At 35.0% G+C, this 18,101-nt stretch overlaps 1 protein-coding gene across 1 annotated transcript; it reads left to right on the forward strand.

Moving 5' to 3' along the window:
- The first annotated feature begins 1,161 nt into the window (after positions 1-1,161).
- LOC124366822 lies at positions 1,162-1,788 on the forward strand. The gene has a single exon (XM_046823424.1). It carries the CDS (start codon positions 1,162-1,164, stop codon positions 1,786-1,788), a length of 627 nt encoding a protein of 208 aa, XP_046679380.1.
- Positions 1,789-18,101: the final 16,313 nt, after the last annotated feature.

The raw sequence follows: 18,101 nt of genomic DNA on the forward strand, positions 1-18,101 counted from the left end.
GTATATAATTTTGTCACGCAAGAAGTTAGACTTTCTGTCTGTTACAATATTATAACAATTACTCAATTACATTGGGTTACAATTACTTTACATACGAAAAACATTATGTAAAATCAGATTTTATTACAAATTTTTCAGATGAAACGTCAAAACCATTGATTTAATTTTTAAAATATAAGTCAAATTTAACAATTTGAAAGGATAAAAACGTAATTATAACGGAATACGGAACAACAATAGATGCTATGTTTTTCCTAGATTTTTATTCTTATACCATTTATTTTAAACCTACTAGGTTCCATTTTTAGAATATAATGACATGAAAATGAAGTAATTATTTTGGATATACAAGATAGTAGTGAAAATTATACTGACGAAAATGTAGAAACTAATAAATACGATAATAATGAAAATGTATAAATATTTATTAATTTAACATTTAGAAGTCTGTAATCATTGTAATATATGAAATGTAAAAATATTGAAACATATGTATAACTAATGGAAAAATATAAACCATTTTATATTACAGAATTGAGTGTCTAATATATTTTAATATATACAAATTAACCATTTAATAATATGCAAACGTTCTTTTTCAAGATAAATATTCACCGCCCGTTTAATAAATGGTCACTTCTGACGGTCAATACTGCCACCGACACACATTTTTTTTGCAATAAGCCTTATAGTGGATTTCTGTCTAAATTTAAAAGGAATCTAAAGTTTTAAAACACTGATTCCTTGTTTCAGATTATCACTGATTATTTGAGCGCTCGAGGCAGTCGGTCGCTACTCGTTGTTATTCCGCAAACATAACCTAAAGTCGTTATCTAAGCTTAACATACTGATCTATTTTGTTATTCAACAACTAGGTGAAGGTTATTAAACATTCTTGAAAAATGGTGCGGTGCGGTTATTGTGATGAGATTTTGCAACCGGAATGTGATCATGTTGAATGTCATGGCTGTGGTAACCATTATTGTTTTGGATGTAGTGTTAAGGAAACAACCTTCAGAACAATGAGTGAAGAAAAGAAATTAGCCTGGAGATGTATGCACAAGTGTAAGGGAAGGTCTACATCCGTGAGTAGTAAATCAAATATTCACACTCCTGTAAAAAATAGGCCTAACCTCAAACTGTGACAATGAGCTTAAGACTATGATAGCTAGCCTTACCAGTAAGGTCGAGGGTTTTGAAAGCATACTCAAAGAAGTAAAAGACAGCCAAAATTTTATATCAGGTATGTATGATGAGATGCTTAATGAAATAAAAGAGCTGAAAAAGCAAAACCAAAGTTTTAAGCATGAGGTAGTGGGTCTGAAGAGGAAGGTGGAGGACAGGGATGATGAAATAGAAGAATTGAGAGTGAAGGTAAATAACATGGATCAATACAACAGACGCTTTAACTTGGAAATAAATGGAGTTCAAGACGCCGGTAAGGAAGACACAATAAAGATATTGGAGAGGGTTTGTGGGGAAATCAATGTTACTTTTGATAGTCAACATATCCAGGCTGCCCACCCACTAAAACAGCACAACGCTGAGCACCCACCCACACTGATTGTTCAGTTTACAAGGAAGGATGTTCGGGACCAGTGGATAACCCAGGGAAGAAAAAAGCCTACAAAAATGCTGCAGCGGGCAAGCCTAAAGTCTATTTTAATGAAAAATCTGACGACAGTGGACAACAGAAAACTGCATAGAGAAACCAGACTTAAGGCCAAAGACAGAGACTATAAATTTGTGTGGGTGAAAAACGGAAAAAATCTTTGCGAAAAAAAGTGAAAATGCTTCAATCATACATATTAAAACAAAAAGCGACCTAGACAAACTTGTATAAGTTAGAACGATTTATACGTTTGAATCATTATGTTATTATATCTTTATTCTTTTACCTTTAATGTTTGAAATTAGCTCAGGTGGTACTTATGTGGATGGCTTGATTGTTAGTTGTTACTCAGTGTTATGTCTAGGTTGGTGTATATGTCCTAGTATTATTGTAACTAATATAGGAAGTTTTGCCTTTTCTAAATTAGGTGGCTTACAACGGTACGATGCTGTAAATTATAGTCTGATGGTTATTTGCAGATTGATCTCCTTTATTACTGAAATTCAAGTACGAATCAAATTAGGACGAATATTAGTAATGTATTCATGCTATTGATGTAGGAATTTGTCCAAATAATAGCCTAACAAGAAAATGTATATTTGTTTTTAGTGTAATGTATGATAAAGGTTTATCGTTAAAATATTGTATACCTAATGTGCTGTAATTATGTGTGTAATAGGAAAGATTGCCAGGGTTCAAGTGTGAGTACGTATATATGTGTTTCACTTACAGGCACCAGAGACAGGTCGGAGACACGATCACGTCGAAGGTCGGTAGATAACTAAATTACATGACAGACAGACTCCACATACTTACCGACGAAGAACTCTCCGATGTAAACATAGATAAATGCCGTTATTACCCTGATATTGATTCTTTCTTATCAACTAACGAAGCGCTCATTGACTCCCCACTAATATTACACATAAATCTGCGGTCTATTCGGAAGCATTTTGACGACCTAAGGGTTTTCTTAGGTGGGTGTAACTTTGATGTGTTATTAATATCAGAAATAGATATAGATTCATCGCTAACTGATATCTTCCAAATACCAGATTATAACTGTTGGTTTAGATGCAGAGAGTCAAGAAGGGGAGGGGGCCTGGCGGTGTATATTCATAAAAAATTGTCTGTTTCTCCGATTTTGTCTGATGTCAGAATAACTGAATGTGAGTTTCATGGCGTTTAATGTAAACATTTTTAAAAACCAATGCATACAGATTTTACACATTTACAGACCACCAATCACCAATGAGAGGTCGTTTTTGGATGAGCTAGATATGTTGCTGAGTCAATGTAATAGGAAGGAGAGACTTGTATTAGTCGGCGACATTAATCTTAATTTAAATCATGCTGCATCATCTCGTATAGTTCAATATGAATCGATTTTAACCTCTTATGGGCTCGTGAATTGCATCGATATTAATACAAGAGAAGAAATTCGAAATAACGTTTTAGTTTCATCGTGCATCGACCATATATGCATTAGATCCGATCCTTGGAGGATATTTCCAGCAGTTATTACCTATAAAACCAGCTGACCACTATCTTATAGCATGCGCTATGATTAACGACCAAGGTTCTGGAGGTCATGATGTTTCGAAGCAAACTATTCTAAGTAATATTTCTGTTCATAGGCTTTTGACTCAGGTGACCTGGCCAACTGTACATACAGATAATAATCCAAATTCATATTACGAAAAGGTGTTAAATATTTTTAAAAATGTCTATGAAAGGAGTAAAAAAAATAGTAATAACAACAAAGTCTACAGAAACATCTCGCTTCAGAGTTAAAAAACCTTGGATGACTGACTTCCTTTTTAAGAAAATAAAGGAACGAGATAGGATGTTTAAAAAATGGAAGCATTCTCCAAGCAATTTAAAATATCGTTGTGACTACGTAAAATTTCGAAATAAAATAAACAGATTGATTTTTACAACAAAAAGAGATTACGTTTATAGCGAATTTTATAACGTCCGAAATTATATGAAAAAGCAATGGAATTGTATAAATGCTATGCTTGGAAATAAAACCCGTGAAAACCTAGACGATAACATATCACGAGCTTTTTCGAACGTTGTCACTCCGGATACCATACAAAACGAATTTGCGGATTTTTTTGAAAAAAGTGTTAAGGATCTCAATCATGTTTGTCCAGCAAATCTAACACATTCAACTGGCTCTTTTAGACCTACTCAAAACTTTTACATACCTAAGCCAAATAATTTATTTATTCGTAAAATCATCCAGTCACTAAGCAATAAAAAATCCCCAGGAATTGACGGAATAAGAGTAAAGGACATTCAAATGGCACAGGAAAAGATTTGTGATGTAATATGCAGCCTTATAAGATTGTCACTTAAATCAGGAATCTTCCCAGACAATCTTAAAGTTGCTATTATAAGACCAATTTTTAAGTCAGGATCCAGAAACTTAACCTCAAATTACCGGCCTGTAGCTATTTTATCGGTCATGGATAAAATATTCGAGAAATATGTTGCACACTATCTAAATAAATATTTGGAAGAAAATAAAATAATTTGTGAAAACCAGCATGGTTTCAGAAAAAATAAAGGGACAGAGACTTTGTTGCTTGATTTTACAAATTTTATAAATTATCATTTAAATTCCAGAAAGCAGGTTTTAGCCATTTTTGTCGATTACTCAAAAGCATTCGATACACTTGACCATGCCATACTTCTGGATGAATTAAAACATATCGGAATTGAATCCTACATCTTAAAGTGGTTCGCAAGTTACCTGGAAAATAGACCATTTTTCTGTTAAAATTTCCAATGAATATAGTTCATACAGAGTAGCTAACCAAGGAGTCCCACAAGGTAGTGTTCTGGCCCCAATTCTGTTTAATATATATGTTAATAGTCTTTCAAAAACAAAATTTTTCATGGACATTTGTTTATGTACGCTGATGACACAGCACTCGTGGTGGCTCACAAGGACTTCTATCGGGCAGAATCCCTCATTTCTTCTGATTATAATGTAATGCTTAGATGGGCTCAGACAGAAAACTAATTATAAATTCTAAAAAAAACCCTCGTAATAAATTTTCATTCCTCTCATAATATTCCTGATCGACCTCGAATAGTTAAAAGCCATGACTGTGTTTGTTTATATAACCATAATGAAAACAGTTGTTTGTGTCAAAGTTTAAAAGTGGCTACGGAAACAAATTATTTGGGCATCACTATAGACCACAAATTGAAATGGGAATTGCATATAAACAAATTGATAAAAAGATTAAAAGCTGTATCTGCGAAAATCTACTGCTTAAGAAGTATCCTTCCCGGTTCAGCAATCAAGCTAATTTATAAGTCGATGTTTGAATCCTTGATGCGGTATGGGGTAGAGGTATGGGGTACAGCCTCTAAGTCCATCATAAACCGGGTGGATATCTTGCAAAGAAGAACACTATATCAAATGGTGGGGCGTGCCACAATTGCAGCGCAATTTCCAAATTCCTGATAGCCTTTTACTATACAGATACAATACCTTAAATGCCAAACAAACTTTTAAAATTAAAAATCATTCAAAAATACTACTTATCTGATTCGTTTAAAACAGAAAACACAAAAACGTGCTATGCATTTAGGAAATTAGATAAATATAAACTGCCGAGATTTTGTAATACATACGGGAAAAAATTCGCTGAGTTACATTATTCCAAAAAATATTTAATCAAATACCTATAGAACTGCTAAAATTTAAAAAATTTTTACGTTGCTAAACCTTACATACTTGATTGGCTACTTGAAATGGAAAGTGATGAGTAGACTGGTAAACGTTTAGGCTTAGGAAAATAGATTATATTGTATAACCTTTCATATAATTGTACCTGTGAATGGTGTTCTATCTTATACATTGAAATTGGATTTATATTCTTACAGAATAAAGTGTGTGTGTGTGCGTGCGTGCGTATGTGCATATGTGTGCGTGCATGTGTGTGTTTGTTGCAGGTGATACATTATATTGAACTATTGTTGACATATTGTAATACATTTCAATGGAATTAGTAGTAGATGGTCGTGAATATAGAATATGTCGATCATGTATATTATACAATGGTTTAATCCAGGCACTATGTTTATGCTATTACTTTATCTGTAGTCTGGTTGTGCATTCCATTGGTAATGGCTGAAAGCACCGACGCCAAAAGCGCGTTTCAATCGGTTTTCTTTTTGTGATTAGAACACATTTATATTAGGATGTTGTGTATAGTAAAGATGGGAACCCAACGATAAATTATCTGTAATTTGTTGGGACCCAAGATTGTAAATGTTTATTATAAATAAATTTCTTGAATTTCTTCTTCTTTCTTCTTGACTGATGTACTGAAATACCAAGCTCCATGATATCTGTAGAGTCTGAGAGTACAGTACCTCTAAAACAACCAAGCCGACGTCATCTATCCTAATGTTTAACCTAGTGTTTCTATATGAGTTAACATCTATGTACTTACAAAATTTGTTACATAGGGGAATTGCACTTAAGCTCCAGATTCAGCTTATTTGGTTCAAAAGTCCGATACCTATTATTACTTTAAATAGGTTCCATATACTATTAAATATGACTAGTTCCATAGATATCAAAGAGTGTATAATGATATGATAGTTGCGTCCTTTTGACTCTAAACTCGCCATACAAATACAAGTGGCTAAAATATATTTAAAGAAAATTACATGATAATTTAGGTCAAAATCATTCAAAAAATCATTCATCTACAATATATGTAAATTATCTGTACGTAAATGTCTATGGTTCATACTTATCTACATTGGCTTATAGGGCACTGGATAGTTTTACTTTGTTTTAAAATCTCCATGCAAAGTAATTTGATCGTAAAGTAAATTGGTTCTCTCTTGCTTCTTTCGGCCTTTATTCCGAAAGTGTTTTCATTACTTCTATACCAATTTTGGTTCAAATTAATAAATGTATCAAAATTCTTCCACAAATAGGCTACCCATACCAAGTTCAAAGTTCATGGGTACTTTTGATTCTTGTACAAGAAAATGGCTCGTCTTTTCTTCTCTAAATCCAACCACTAAATGATCTCGCTGTACATTTTTTTATATAACGATATCAAAACATTGACAAAAACGTTTAACTTTTAATATTCTTGTGGCACATCAAATTATTATCTAAGATCTTATATCGAGTGTAATCGCAGTAATACACATTTACATTAACAGAGTATGTCTATATAAACATATTAAATATCTGGCTAAAAGACCTTATTACACATCTAATGCAAAAAATCTGTTAGCTAATGTCCACATTAAATAAAGCCTCAAAGTTTCCATTATTTGCCTTTTTTAAGTAATAAAACTGTATAAGCATAGCTATCACGAGACGTTACACGCGAACAATTAGACTAGACTATGGTTCATGCAATATAAAAGAATAATAACTCATCAGTTATCCTGTACTATAATAATGTGTGAATTTGAGTTCATTTAAATTAGTTCATAGGTCGACTAATTTTGAAGATTGAATTTCATTTTGTTTTAAGAAATCCAGCTACCGAATGGTTTGATGAATCGAATTTAACATTGTATTATCTTTTACTACTCAACGGGAACTGGGTGAGTGAAAACTACTTTTTGGCATACAATAACGGCCGCGGGCGTAACGCTGGACCGGAGCATCGAGGTGACGGTTGATGACTGAGGTATTGAGAGGTGGTGGTAGGTCAAGGAGGGGGGAGCGTCATCCCTTGGCCAATAGGATTTATTCATACGATATCTATTGCCAACATATTACATACACTGTAATAATCGATATAGTCATGCATTATATAATATACCACAGATATCACAAACATATGAGTTAAATATAACGCACATTTCAATCCTGTCCGTTGGTTTATGACTTTTTAGTACTATAGTCTTGTTCTTACTCATACCTTTATAACAACTGTGGTATAAAATCCTCATTCATGCCAGAAGCTATAATTGATTAACTTTAAGCTAATTAAGGCTCAGAAGGGCCTGCCTCGATTATTGCAAACGATACAACTTAATCTGTGCACTGATGCTCTATTTATATTTACGAAACTCATCAGAAAAATAATAAACCTTATCTTACAACTACTCTTTGACCAATATTCTGAGGTGCTAAACGGTATTCTACTTGGCTAAAGATAATCTTAACACTCAATAAAGGAGCCAACGGATCGTCCCCGTGTTATCAAGTAACCAGAAACCAAAGAGGTTCACACAGATTTATCAATTATTTTGGCTAAACATAATATACTATCTCTCTACAGCCACTTTGGCACAACGTCTACTACTTTGCGGAACGATTACATGATACCTTCAATATAGCCTGTAGATACAGAGGTAAAATTACTATATAATCATTTTACGTACAAAATTAGGTTTCTTACAAACTCAAATTGAATATAAAAACAAAAATATATTTTTAGCATATAAGGTGCAAGGTTCAAACTAGGTTTTATTACAGATATTGTGACCTTGGTGTACAATGAGTTGAGATATCTTGTTAAGGATACTAAAAAGAAACAAATATATGTGCACTTATCATTGTAAAACTAACACTAAAAAAATACTGATGAGCACGTGTTTTCAGACTCATAATAAAAATAGATTTACTCTACATATTACTGTATATGCTTGGGAAATGTTTACATATGTTGTCAAAGTATTCTTCATCTCTTCTTTCTTATAAGTTTTGTTAGACTCAAAATAATACATACATTTTTGTTTTGAACGTAAGAGCACTTGCCGATAATATTTACAGAATATAAATTTGTAAAAAAAAAATCTTTTAATTTAAAACACTAAAAGAAATTTACATGTAATGTAAATACTGAAAAAGAGTCCATGTTTTTATCCATAATAAAGGTATTTCAGCGATATTTTAAAAATATTGTATATGTAAGAAATCGCTTTAGTGTCAGTAACAAAACAATTTTTAATTTATAAAATGCTGTTTACTTTGACGGAATGGAGTTCAACAAACTGATTCCCAATAACGATTCATCAGAAAATTTAAACATTTCACCTATGAGTTAACTATTTAGTAAATGAAAATGTATTGTTAAGTTATAGAGAGATTTTAGTAATTAATATACTCTTAGGTCAAAATTGGCCAATGGCTTAAAATCAGAAGCACTGGAAATAATATTGTAGGTTTTGTTACGAAAGTTACCCTTACATGTAGTCAGCTATTGTTTTTGGCATGAGTAAATATTTAAATAAACAAAGGGATACAAATAATGACATGATAAGCATTTATAGTTTTATTTAAGCATTAATGATTACTTAAATGTTCTATCAATCAATACTGTACACAAATAAATATAATAAGAAGTAAAGTAACCTTTAAAACATTAGAGTATAAAACATTTACTAGTTATAATATACAAACTATAGAAAATCTTTGACTTCTATAGAAATCAATCTTCAACGAACAGGATTATTGATTACAAGGGGATTTTGCATTGCAGCTTTCTCCTTTCAACTTCCATACAAATTTTGGTACAAACATTTATTGGTTTTGCAATGCAGTTATACAAAAAATACTTTATCTAAATAAAGATCAACCCCCCCTCGGTTTGCACGATAAAACCAAATAATATCTTTGGAAAAATTTCTTCTTAAAATTTCCGTGACAATTTGTTAAAACGATATGGATACTTGCATGTCATGTAGAAATCGGGTTTTGCATTGCGGCTTTCCCTTTTTTCTCTAAAGTCACTCACCGAATAATATTGTTCTACACTTGATTGCATATAACATCTACACCAATGTTTATTAGCATCTATGAATCCACGAGATATAGTTGAATAGATGCTTACAATACAATATATTTAACAAAATAAACTAAGTTGGAAGTTTCCAGAAATTTGCTGTAGCCAATCACTGCATCTAATCAGGACACAAAACATCAATTAAAAATTACAAAAGTAGTAGCAAAACCAAAGAAATTAAATGCTTAGGATACACTACACATAAACATAATTAAAGAAAGATGCCCCTATTGAAAATTCCAGTCTTCTTTCTTTTAAATTTATTAAAAAATTATACTGTAGTCATATGTTAAATAATTTGGAAAAGTATTGTATTATTTACATTTATTAGTCTTTAATATATACTAACTTTGAATCTGTGAAAGACATCCAAGCAGATTTCCTATAAATCTTCTAATATAGCAAGAATAATCATATGTAAAGAGTATGTTTACATCAGCACATTACAGATCTATCTCAAAGGTTTTACAGCACACATTGAATGTAACAAAAGCTGCGATGTTATTTTCGGGGCAAGCGAAAAATATTCGCAACTTGCCAGATAGCCAGTCGAGCTGGGTTAAAAATTTCCAGGGTTCGAGAATTTCATACAACTATTATTTATTGTTAGGAGTCGAATCAGAGGGCCCTGCGGAAGAAAATTGATACTTCCAAAATAACGTTGGGCTTACTTCATCACGTCAACTCCAATAAAATTTTGAAGACGTAAAAAATAAAAAAATAATCTTGCTCAGAAAGATAAAAATTTCTTGTTCTAGGAAAGTTATTGTTCAAGCGAGTTCGATTTTCGAAAACAACTGTATTGTTTATTGATACGTCGGTCAGTGAGGAATTACAAGTAAGCTGAGTAGTCTCCACTGATAACTTGGTCGGGGAGTCGTATACAGTAATATTGTAAGAGCCCGGGGTTGGAATAATTAATCGGTTAAATAATGATAAATTAGTAGAAGCAAAATACAAAATCAAAGCAAAATATGAATAGCAATGGCAAAAAAAAAGCAATATTCAAATAACACCAATAGCAAATATACAATCTTATCAATTAAAGATTAGCCATGTACCAATATCACAGTGCAACTACTATATACATAAAGCAAGCACTAACCAATAACAAAAATATTACTACGGGATGCAAAAGCTAGATGAATTTATAATATAAAAATAGACTAAACTGTATTTATTCTGTAGGCAAGTGTATAGCTCCAAAAAATAAAATATCGAGTTTACTTTCTCAGGCATATAATTTTGGAAAAGAAAAACAAAATAATCACTTATAGCACACCATGCAGAATTACCCTACCATATGCAAGCTCAGATAAAGGTAAATTATTTGAACCATACAATAATGCTTACTAAGCTAAATTACTATAAATATCAGGGCTCTATGAATATCAAAGAAAAATTCAACACTTACCCTATCTGTACAGTTCACCAGAAAAATAAGCTAAAATATCGTTAAATAAATATTTTGAAGGAGGTTATCGGGTTGATTGAAGGTGTCAGGACGTTCGCAAAAATAAAAAGAAAGGGTTGCGAGTCCCGAAATAGATAAAGGAGAAAAATAAAGGTAATCACTTACGCGTACAAAGATATAAATAATTAATTAAAATGAAAATTAGATTGAACTTCAATAAGAAAGAAAAATATTTCCGAGTAGATTAGAGAATCGCCAAGAAATGTGATAATAATCAGACAACAGAATGATGGTCGAGAAAACTATATACCTAATATAAAAATTTACGTCGATTGAACATAAGATTTAGTTTATGAGGACGGTGTCGGTGGGAAGAAAGTATTTATAAAAGGAAGTCGTGGGTATAGGATGCCAGTACTATCGCCGGAAAGAATGCAGTGGTAAGGCGAGTCCCGACTGTTATAATTTTTTCCGGGTAGGAGATAATTGGTAGGAAAGTTCGTAAAGGAAACTCGGGATGAGGTGTCAGATCGATCGCCAGGAAAAGAAATGCGAGATCTGAAAAATTTAGAAAGGAAAATTTTAACACAGTAATTAAAATTTAGTCGAAATGACAAAAAATATAATCTGAGTAATTGAAAATTCTAAATATAAGTTAAATTGAAGAAAAGAATGACTTTAGTAATTCAAGTTGAAAAAGTAATTAAAGTTTTAGTAAATTGAGAAAGTCAAATATATTCTATTTAAATTTAATGATACCCTTAAATATCAAATAAATTATTAAGAGTATATTTAAAATCAAAACAATTATCTTATCAAAATAAATCTATAACCATCAAACATTACTAATATATTTCAGATCGATTAATTTTCATAAAATGACAAATAAAATATTAAATTCGGTTTCACATAAAAAAATTTGGAAGAATTGTTGATGGCGGAGATAAAACACTTTAGTAAGGAACAGGGGTCGTTGTTCCTTACCTGGTGCTGGATATCGGCGGCGGGCGTCGAGTCGCGATGTAGTCGTTTCAGCGAGCGGGGTCGGGGGAAGGGGTCGAAAGTAGTGGTGAGCAGCGGTCGTCGGCGGTTGTCGCGGTCACTGGCTGTCTCTCCGTGTCTTCAATCGGCCGTCATTATATAGGTTCGCGCGATCGCGGGGGTGGGGGAAGCCTTCTCCTCTCGCCGTGATCGGAGGGGAAGCGGCGATATCCGTGCGGGCACGGACCTGCCAGATAGCGTCTGACTCATCGTCAGTAAAATAATTATTTCGCTCCTTTTTATGATAATTCTAAAACTCAAGTCGTTATTCGTAATATTTAAAAAATTGTCTGTTCTAATTTTTCAATTTTACTAATGAATATTTTTAATTTAAATTTAATTTTGTATGTTAAAAAAAAATAACATGTTACACCCCATCTGTACTTCGGGAAACAAAAAAGAAGAAAAAAAAGTTAAATGCGGTATTTGTATATATATAAACAAAAAAGGTTACCGTAGTTTAATCTCCTCTTGTATCCATTTTGAAAGTTTCTGAAATGAAATGAAACAAACTAAAGACTCTTTTCGTACGAAATTAATGTTTTAATCAACAAAATAAAATAAAATGATAACATATTCTGGTAAGAAAAATCAACTAAAAACAAATTGCAATCTGCATAAACAAAAAATTATTTAACAAAACTAAAATTTACACTAAAATATATTACGGGCACAGTCTTTCACAATACATATAATTACTGGAAAACAAAATCAGATCTCGCTTTATTAATAAATAATAAAAATAAACAAAAACCGAACTCGAAAATATAAAATCTCTAAGGGAAGGATATTAGACACGCCGGGTACAGGAGAGTGGCAGTCTTACAAGGAATAATACGGAAGAGAAAGGAAATTTGTCATAGGAATACTAAAGTAATTCTTGGCGCCAAAACAATAAACACATTGGGCAACCAAGAAATCATACAATAAAACAGATTAGTAGAAAGGAAACTATGGGCACACTACGGGGCAACACAGGGATCTAGTGTGTCTCCAAGGAAGAGTACGCCTTCAGATCCTTCGCATGGGCTCGGCCTACGTTCTTTCCATGGAGATCTCGAAGTTCGAATATATTCCATCCTATCTTTCGATGTAAGATGAATGGTCCTTCAAACTTTGGTGCCAATTTTCCTGCGATATTCTCAGCCGCTGAGGAAAGTGTATGGCTGCGCCTCAAAACTCGTTGACCTATTACAAAACTGTTATCTCTTCTTCTGAGATTATAGTAATGAGCTTGGCGAGTGTGTGCTTTTTCCATGTTTTAGCTTACATTTTTTCCCTTAATTTTAGCATGAAGTTCATTCGAGTTTCATGTATATCGATTTCGTTAGGTTTAACAGCACCTTGAGTGGCATTCTCTAATACCTGACCGTAGTAGATACAGTTTGGAGTTTTAAGTTCTCTGCCAAAATTGAGCATGGCCGGAGTAAATTATGTTGATTCGCTACAACATGTATTTAACGCAAATCTAAATTCATTTAAATGTTGATCCCAACTACGATGATCATTTCGCACGTACTGAGAAATCATAGTTTTTAATACGCGGTTTCGTACGCTCTGTTGGATTACTCTGCGGACTATAAGGTGCGGTTGTTTTGTGAATTATTCCCCAATCACTTGTAAGTTTTTGGAAGATTTTCGAGAGGTACTGCGTTTCCGTTATCTGTCAGTACTACTTCTGGAGCACCATATCGCATCAATATAAGGTCTTCGAACTTTTCTGCTACCTTCTTAGCAGTTGCTGATGGTAATGCTACAATTTCTACCCATTTGGTAAAGGTATCTTGGAACACCAGGATAAATCCGTTTCCTTTACGAGATCGAGGTAAGGGTCCCATCAGATCGCTGGTTACTGTGAACCAAGGTCCTTGGGGGCGTCTGAAATGCATTTTTCCCACTGGTTTACATTGTTCCACCTTGTATCTCTGGCAAGTGTCGCAATTTTTTACATATTTTCGAATATCGTTTCTCCATCCAGGCCAAAAGTATCTGGCACTGATTTTCTGAATCGTTTTGTTTACACCTAAATGGCCAGCTGTTGCGCTGTCATGATTTTCTTTCAGTACTTCGGATTTTTAGAGAATCTGGTACGCAAAGTTTTCCAATTTGCTTTTGGGTCGGTAGATGATTTATCGATTTTTCGGTATAGTTTTATTTCCTCGAATGGTGTAATCTGCATATTTATTCGGACTTGCAGATACCTTCCGAAGCATTTTCGAGTGCCAATCGGGCATAAGTTCGCCTGAAGCTGTTTCTTAGCCTTGGTTCCTTGGTTTTGAGCGATAGTTGCCTCCGAGAGTTATTCGAACTGTCGTTGGCGGTGCTACAACCAACGGTTGAAACCGACTACAGGATCACAGCTTGACGAGTCGATCGGATACCGGGAGAGTGCGTCTGCTACTCGGTTCAGGAACTCCCTTGCGGTATTGGACTTCGAAGTCATGTTGCTGTAGTTCCAGCATCCAGCGAGCAAGTCTTCCGGATGGTTTCTCCAAACTCATCAACCACTTTAAAGCTTGATGGTCAGTTATCGCAATAAACTTGTACCCTTCGAGGTACGGACGAAATTTTTGAAACGGCCCATACCAGAGCTAGGCATTCTTTCTCGGTTACAGAAAATTTCTTTTCATTCTCGTGTAAAAGTCGACTCGCATATGCAATAACCTTCTACCGCTTGCCAATAGTTTGGGTAAGCGAAGCCCTAAACCTTCATTGGAGGCATCCACGTGGACCGTAAAAGTTTCCTTGAAGTCGGGGCAGGCTAAGACCGGTGCGGTAGAAAGTTTTGCTTTTAAGGGAATTGAATGCTCGTTCTTGAGAATCCGTCCATTCCCATCTATTCCCCTTTCTTAAGAGTTTCGTCAATGGCTTAGATATGTTTGCAAAGTTTTCGATAAATCGTCTGTACCAAGACGCAAGTCCCAAGAAACTCCGTACTTGTTTTACAGTTTTAGGTGCTGGGAAAATCTACAATTGATTTAACCTTTTCTGGATCCGTCTGGATTCCTTTCTCGTTTATTACGTGGCCAAGGTATTTCAACTCCTTTTTACAAAAGTTACATTTTTCCATATTTGGTAATAATCCTGCATTTCTAAGGCGTTCGAAACACTTCTTTGAGGAAGTTTTAAATGTTCTTCGAAAGTTCGGGATACCAGCACCAAATCGTCTAAATAGGCAAAAGCGTAGGGCTCAAAACTCAGGTCCTATCACTTGGTCTAGCAACCTCTGAAAGGTAGCCGGAGCAGAGTGTAAGCCAAATGGCATGACCTTGAAATGGAATAACCCTCTGCCGGGAACAGTGTGAAAGCCGTAATTGGTCTACTGTTAACTTCGAGAGGTATCTGCCAATAGCCATCCTTTAGGTCGATCGTGGATATATAGCAAGCATTTCTCAGTTTGTCGAGTATCGCACTTATTTGGGGAAGGGGATATGCATCCTTCTCACTGACCGCATTAACTCGCCTTAAGTCGATGCAACACCTTACTTTTCCATTCGATTTCTTAACCAGCACTAGTGGAGAGCTCCAAGGACTAGATGATGGTTCAATGATGCCTGACTCCAGCATCTTGTCAACTTCTTTGTCAATGATCGCCTGCATTGCCGGGTTGCGATAATAATACCTCTGTTTAATGGGTGTATCAGTTTTAAGGCGAATTTTATGTTCCACTAATGTCGTGCGACCAATAAAACCATCGAAACAAATTCAACTGATAATCAAGGAATTCTTTCAGTTTTTTACTTTCTACTTCTGTTAGTGTCATAAACGGCATCAGTATGAATAGTCTTTGAATTATCGCATCTAGTCACTGTTTCTGCAGTACTTTCATGAGGAGTGATATCGATAAGTTTTAAAAGGCGTTATGACGTCCATACCCAAAATCATCGGCCGTAGTTAAGCCTGGTAGAAACAGGGCACGTACCTTAGTTGTAATATCGGCTATTTCGCAGTTAAATTCGAAGGCCTGAGATATCTGGCTATTTGTGCTATCGGCCATATTAACATTAACATTTACGTTCTTAGGCCTAACGCCTAACTGTAATAGATGATGAGCTACTCTTTCCCCTATAATAGTCACCATCGATCCCGTGTCAAGCAGTGCACAAAAGGTAGTTTCTTGAATCTTAATGGATACAAATGGTCTAGGATCGTTCGATTTAACTTCTGCACAGCTGCTTTTGTTTAAATTCTTTTATTTGGTTGAGCCACTTGGGCCATTCGATTGAGGTGATTTGTTGCCCCAGAGTCCCGGGACACCTCTGACGCTCCGGGCTTCCGGAAATGTTTCCCTGCCTGCAAGGACACTGGACGGTTCGAACTCCTACTTTCTTACAGTTAAAACAGCGAATGGTTTTAGGGAGAGGACACTGGTGATATTTATGGCCTTTAGTTTCGCAATTCCAACAAATAGGAATGGCAGTCGTTGTATCCGTTAGTAAGATGCCTTGGCTGAGTAGTGTTAGTCGAGGCAGTTGTAGAGGGCTCGAACCTTCGTTTATCGGTAAAATATTTGGGTTTATCGTGATACAGTTCTGGCTTACCTATCATCTGAACTGGGTATGACTTAAAAACTCTACGTTTTGTGTCGTACGCTGTCTCAGGTTACCATGGATTGAGCCGGATTTGGAGGAGGTCGGTAAACTATTCTTCTCTCGCAAATAACTTTCATAACCTTCGGCAAGATGAATTAATTCACTAATCGAGTGAAAACTTTCCCTTCTGATCGTTAATTTGTATTCAGGTCTCATGTTGGAATATAATCGGTTTAGTGTTTGGTTTACAGAGAAGCCACCACGTCGTCGAATTAGAGTCGTAAGGGCTACAATAAATTTTTCGCATTGGCTCACTCTCGCCCTGAGTTCTTCGAGTTATTTCCTCATCCAAGTTACGTCGGTAATCTGGAGGAAGATACTGCTCTTCGAAGCTGATTATAAAGTTCGTCATAGTTTGTCCAAAAATGACTTATTATTTCGGTACCAGAAAAGAGCGTTTCCCTTAAAAAGTTCCGGTAATGCTTTTAGTAGACGATCGGGAGGTATTTCATAAGATTCGGCAAGTTCATTGAGACGCTCAATGAAAGAGACTGGGTCTCCATCCCATCGAATCTCAAATTCCATTTCCGAACTTGATTGCAGATATGAGAGATATCCGGATGTCTAAGTTCAGATGTAGGCCTGCTTGCCGTGTTAGCGCCACTGTACAATCCAAAATTTCGGGTCACAAGGCTCATCACCTGTGAGGGATCTTGCTGTCGGCATTCTCAACGGGTGAGGTGTTGTTATGTCTTGTGTGTTTGTTGGGGCTATGGAATTTACAGATTTTTCGTGCATTAAAAGGGCTAATCGTTTCTGTACTAGTCTAAAACTAGCTGTTAGGAGGGAGGTTTAACATTTCTCGAATGCTAACTTCCTCATGTTGTATATGACCATCAACATGAGAGGCACTAATCGGTCCTAATGCTGAGGAAACTACATTGGTCGCGAGGTTTTGTCCGTTATGACAATAATTCTGTTCTTAGTGGAAGAGGTTCAGGAGGTGTTTTTCCAGAGACCTAAGAAAAGTTACAAGTCGCTTTCGTAGTTCAGCCACATTACCATCCGGATTCAGATTAAATTTTCTTAACATCTTCCTGTAGGTCGTTCTTTTGTAGTTTATAAATCCAGCCCACACGAGGATCATTCTCCGAAGGGGAAGGAAGCATAATTTGGGGATTGGGAATAGTTGTAGGAGGGATCGGTAGGCCCATTGTAGTAGCAGTAGTACTAGTAGTAGTGGTGGTGGTAATAGTAGCAGTAGGCGTAGTAGTAATCGGTGCGACTGTAGGGGGACAAAGTTTTGGTAATGTACCCAACAGAAGCCTGTGGTGTCGTAACCCGAGTTGAAGTCGTTAGTAGTCGTAGTTGTTTTTCGTTTGTTTGTGTCCCCTTGTCCATCATTTCCGTTTACATACATGAAGAATAAAATTTGATAAGGGCGGAGAAGAAAGAGGTTTAGTAAGTACATCATTATTGTTACGTATAAAAATTTCTTAAACAAAAAGTTGTTGTAAAACTTTAACAATTTTTAGTCGTAAATTGTAATATATATTCACAAAAAAGTGTAAAGTAAATCGTAAAGTCCGTAAATTAACGTATATTACAGTCCCAGTTGTTCGGGCGCCACTTTGCGATGTTATTTTCGGGGCAAGCGAAAATATTCGCAACTTGCCAGATAGCCAGTCGAGCTGGGTTAAAAATTTCCAGGG

Source organism: Homalodisca vitripennis, chromosome 7 (assembly GCF_021130785.1).
Source record: "Homalodisca vitripennis isolate AUS2020 chromosome 7, UT_GWSS_2.1, whole genome shotgun sequence".
NCBI classification, from domain to species: Eukaryota; Metazoa; Arthropoda; class Insecta; order Hemiptera; family Cicadellidae; genus Homalodisca; species Homalodisca vitripennis.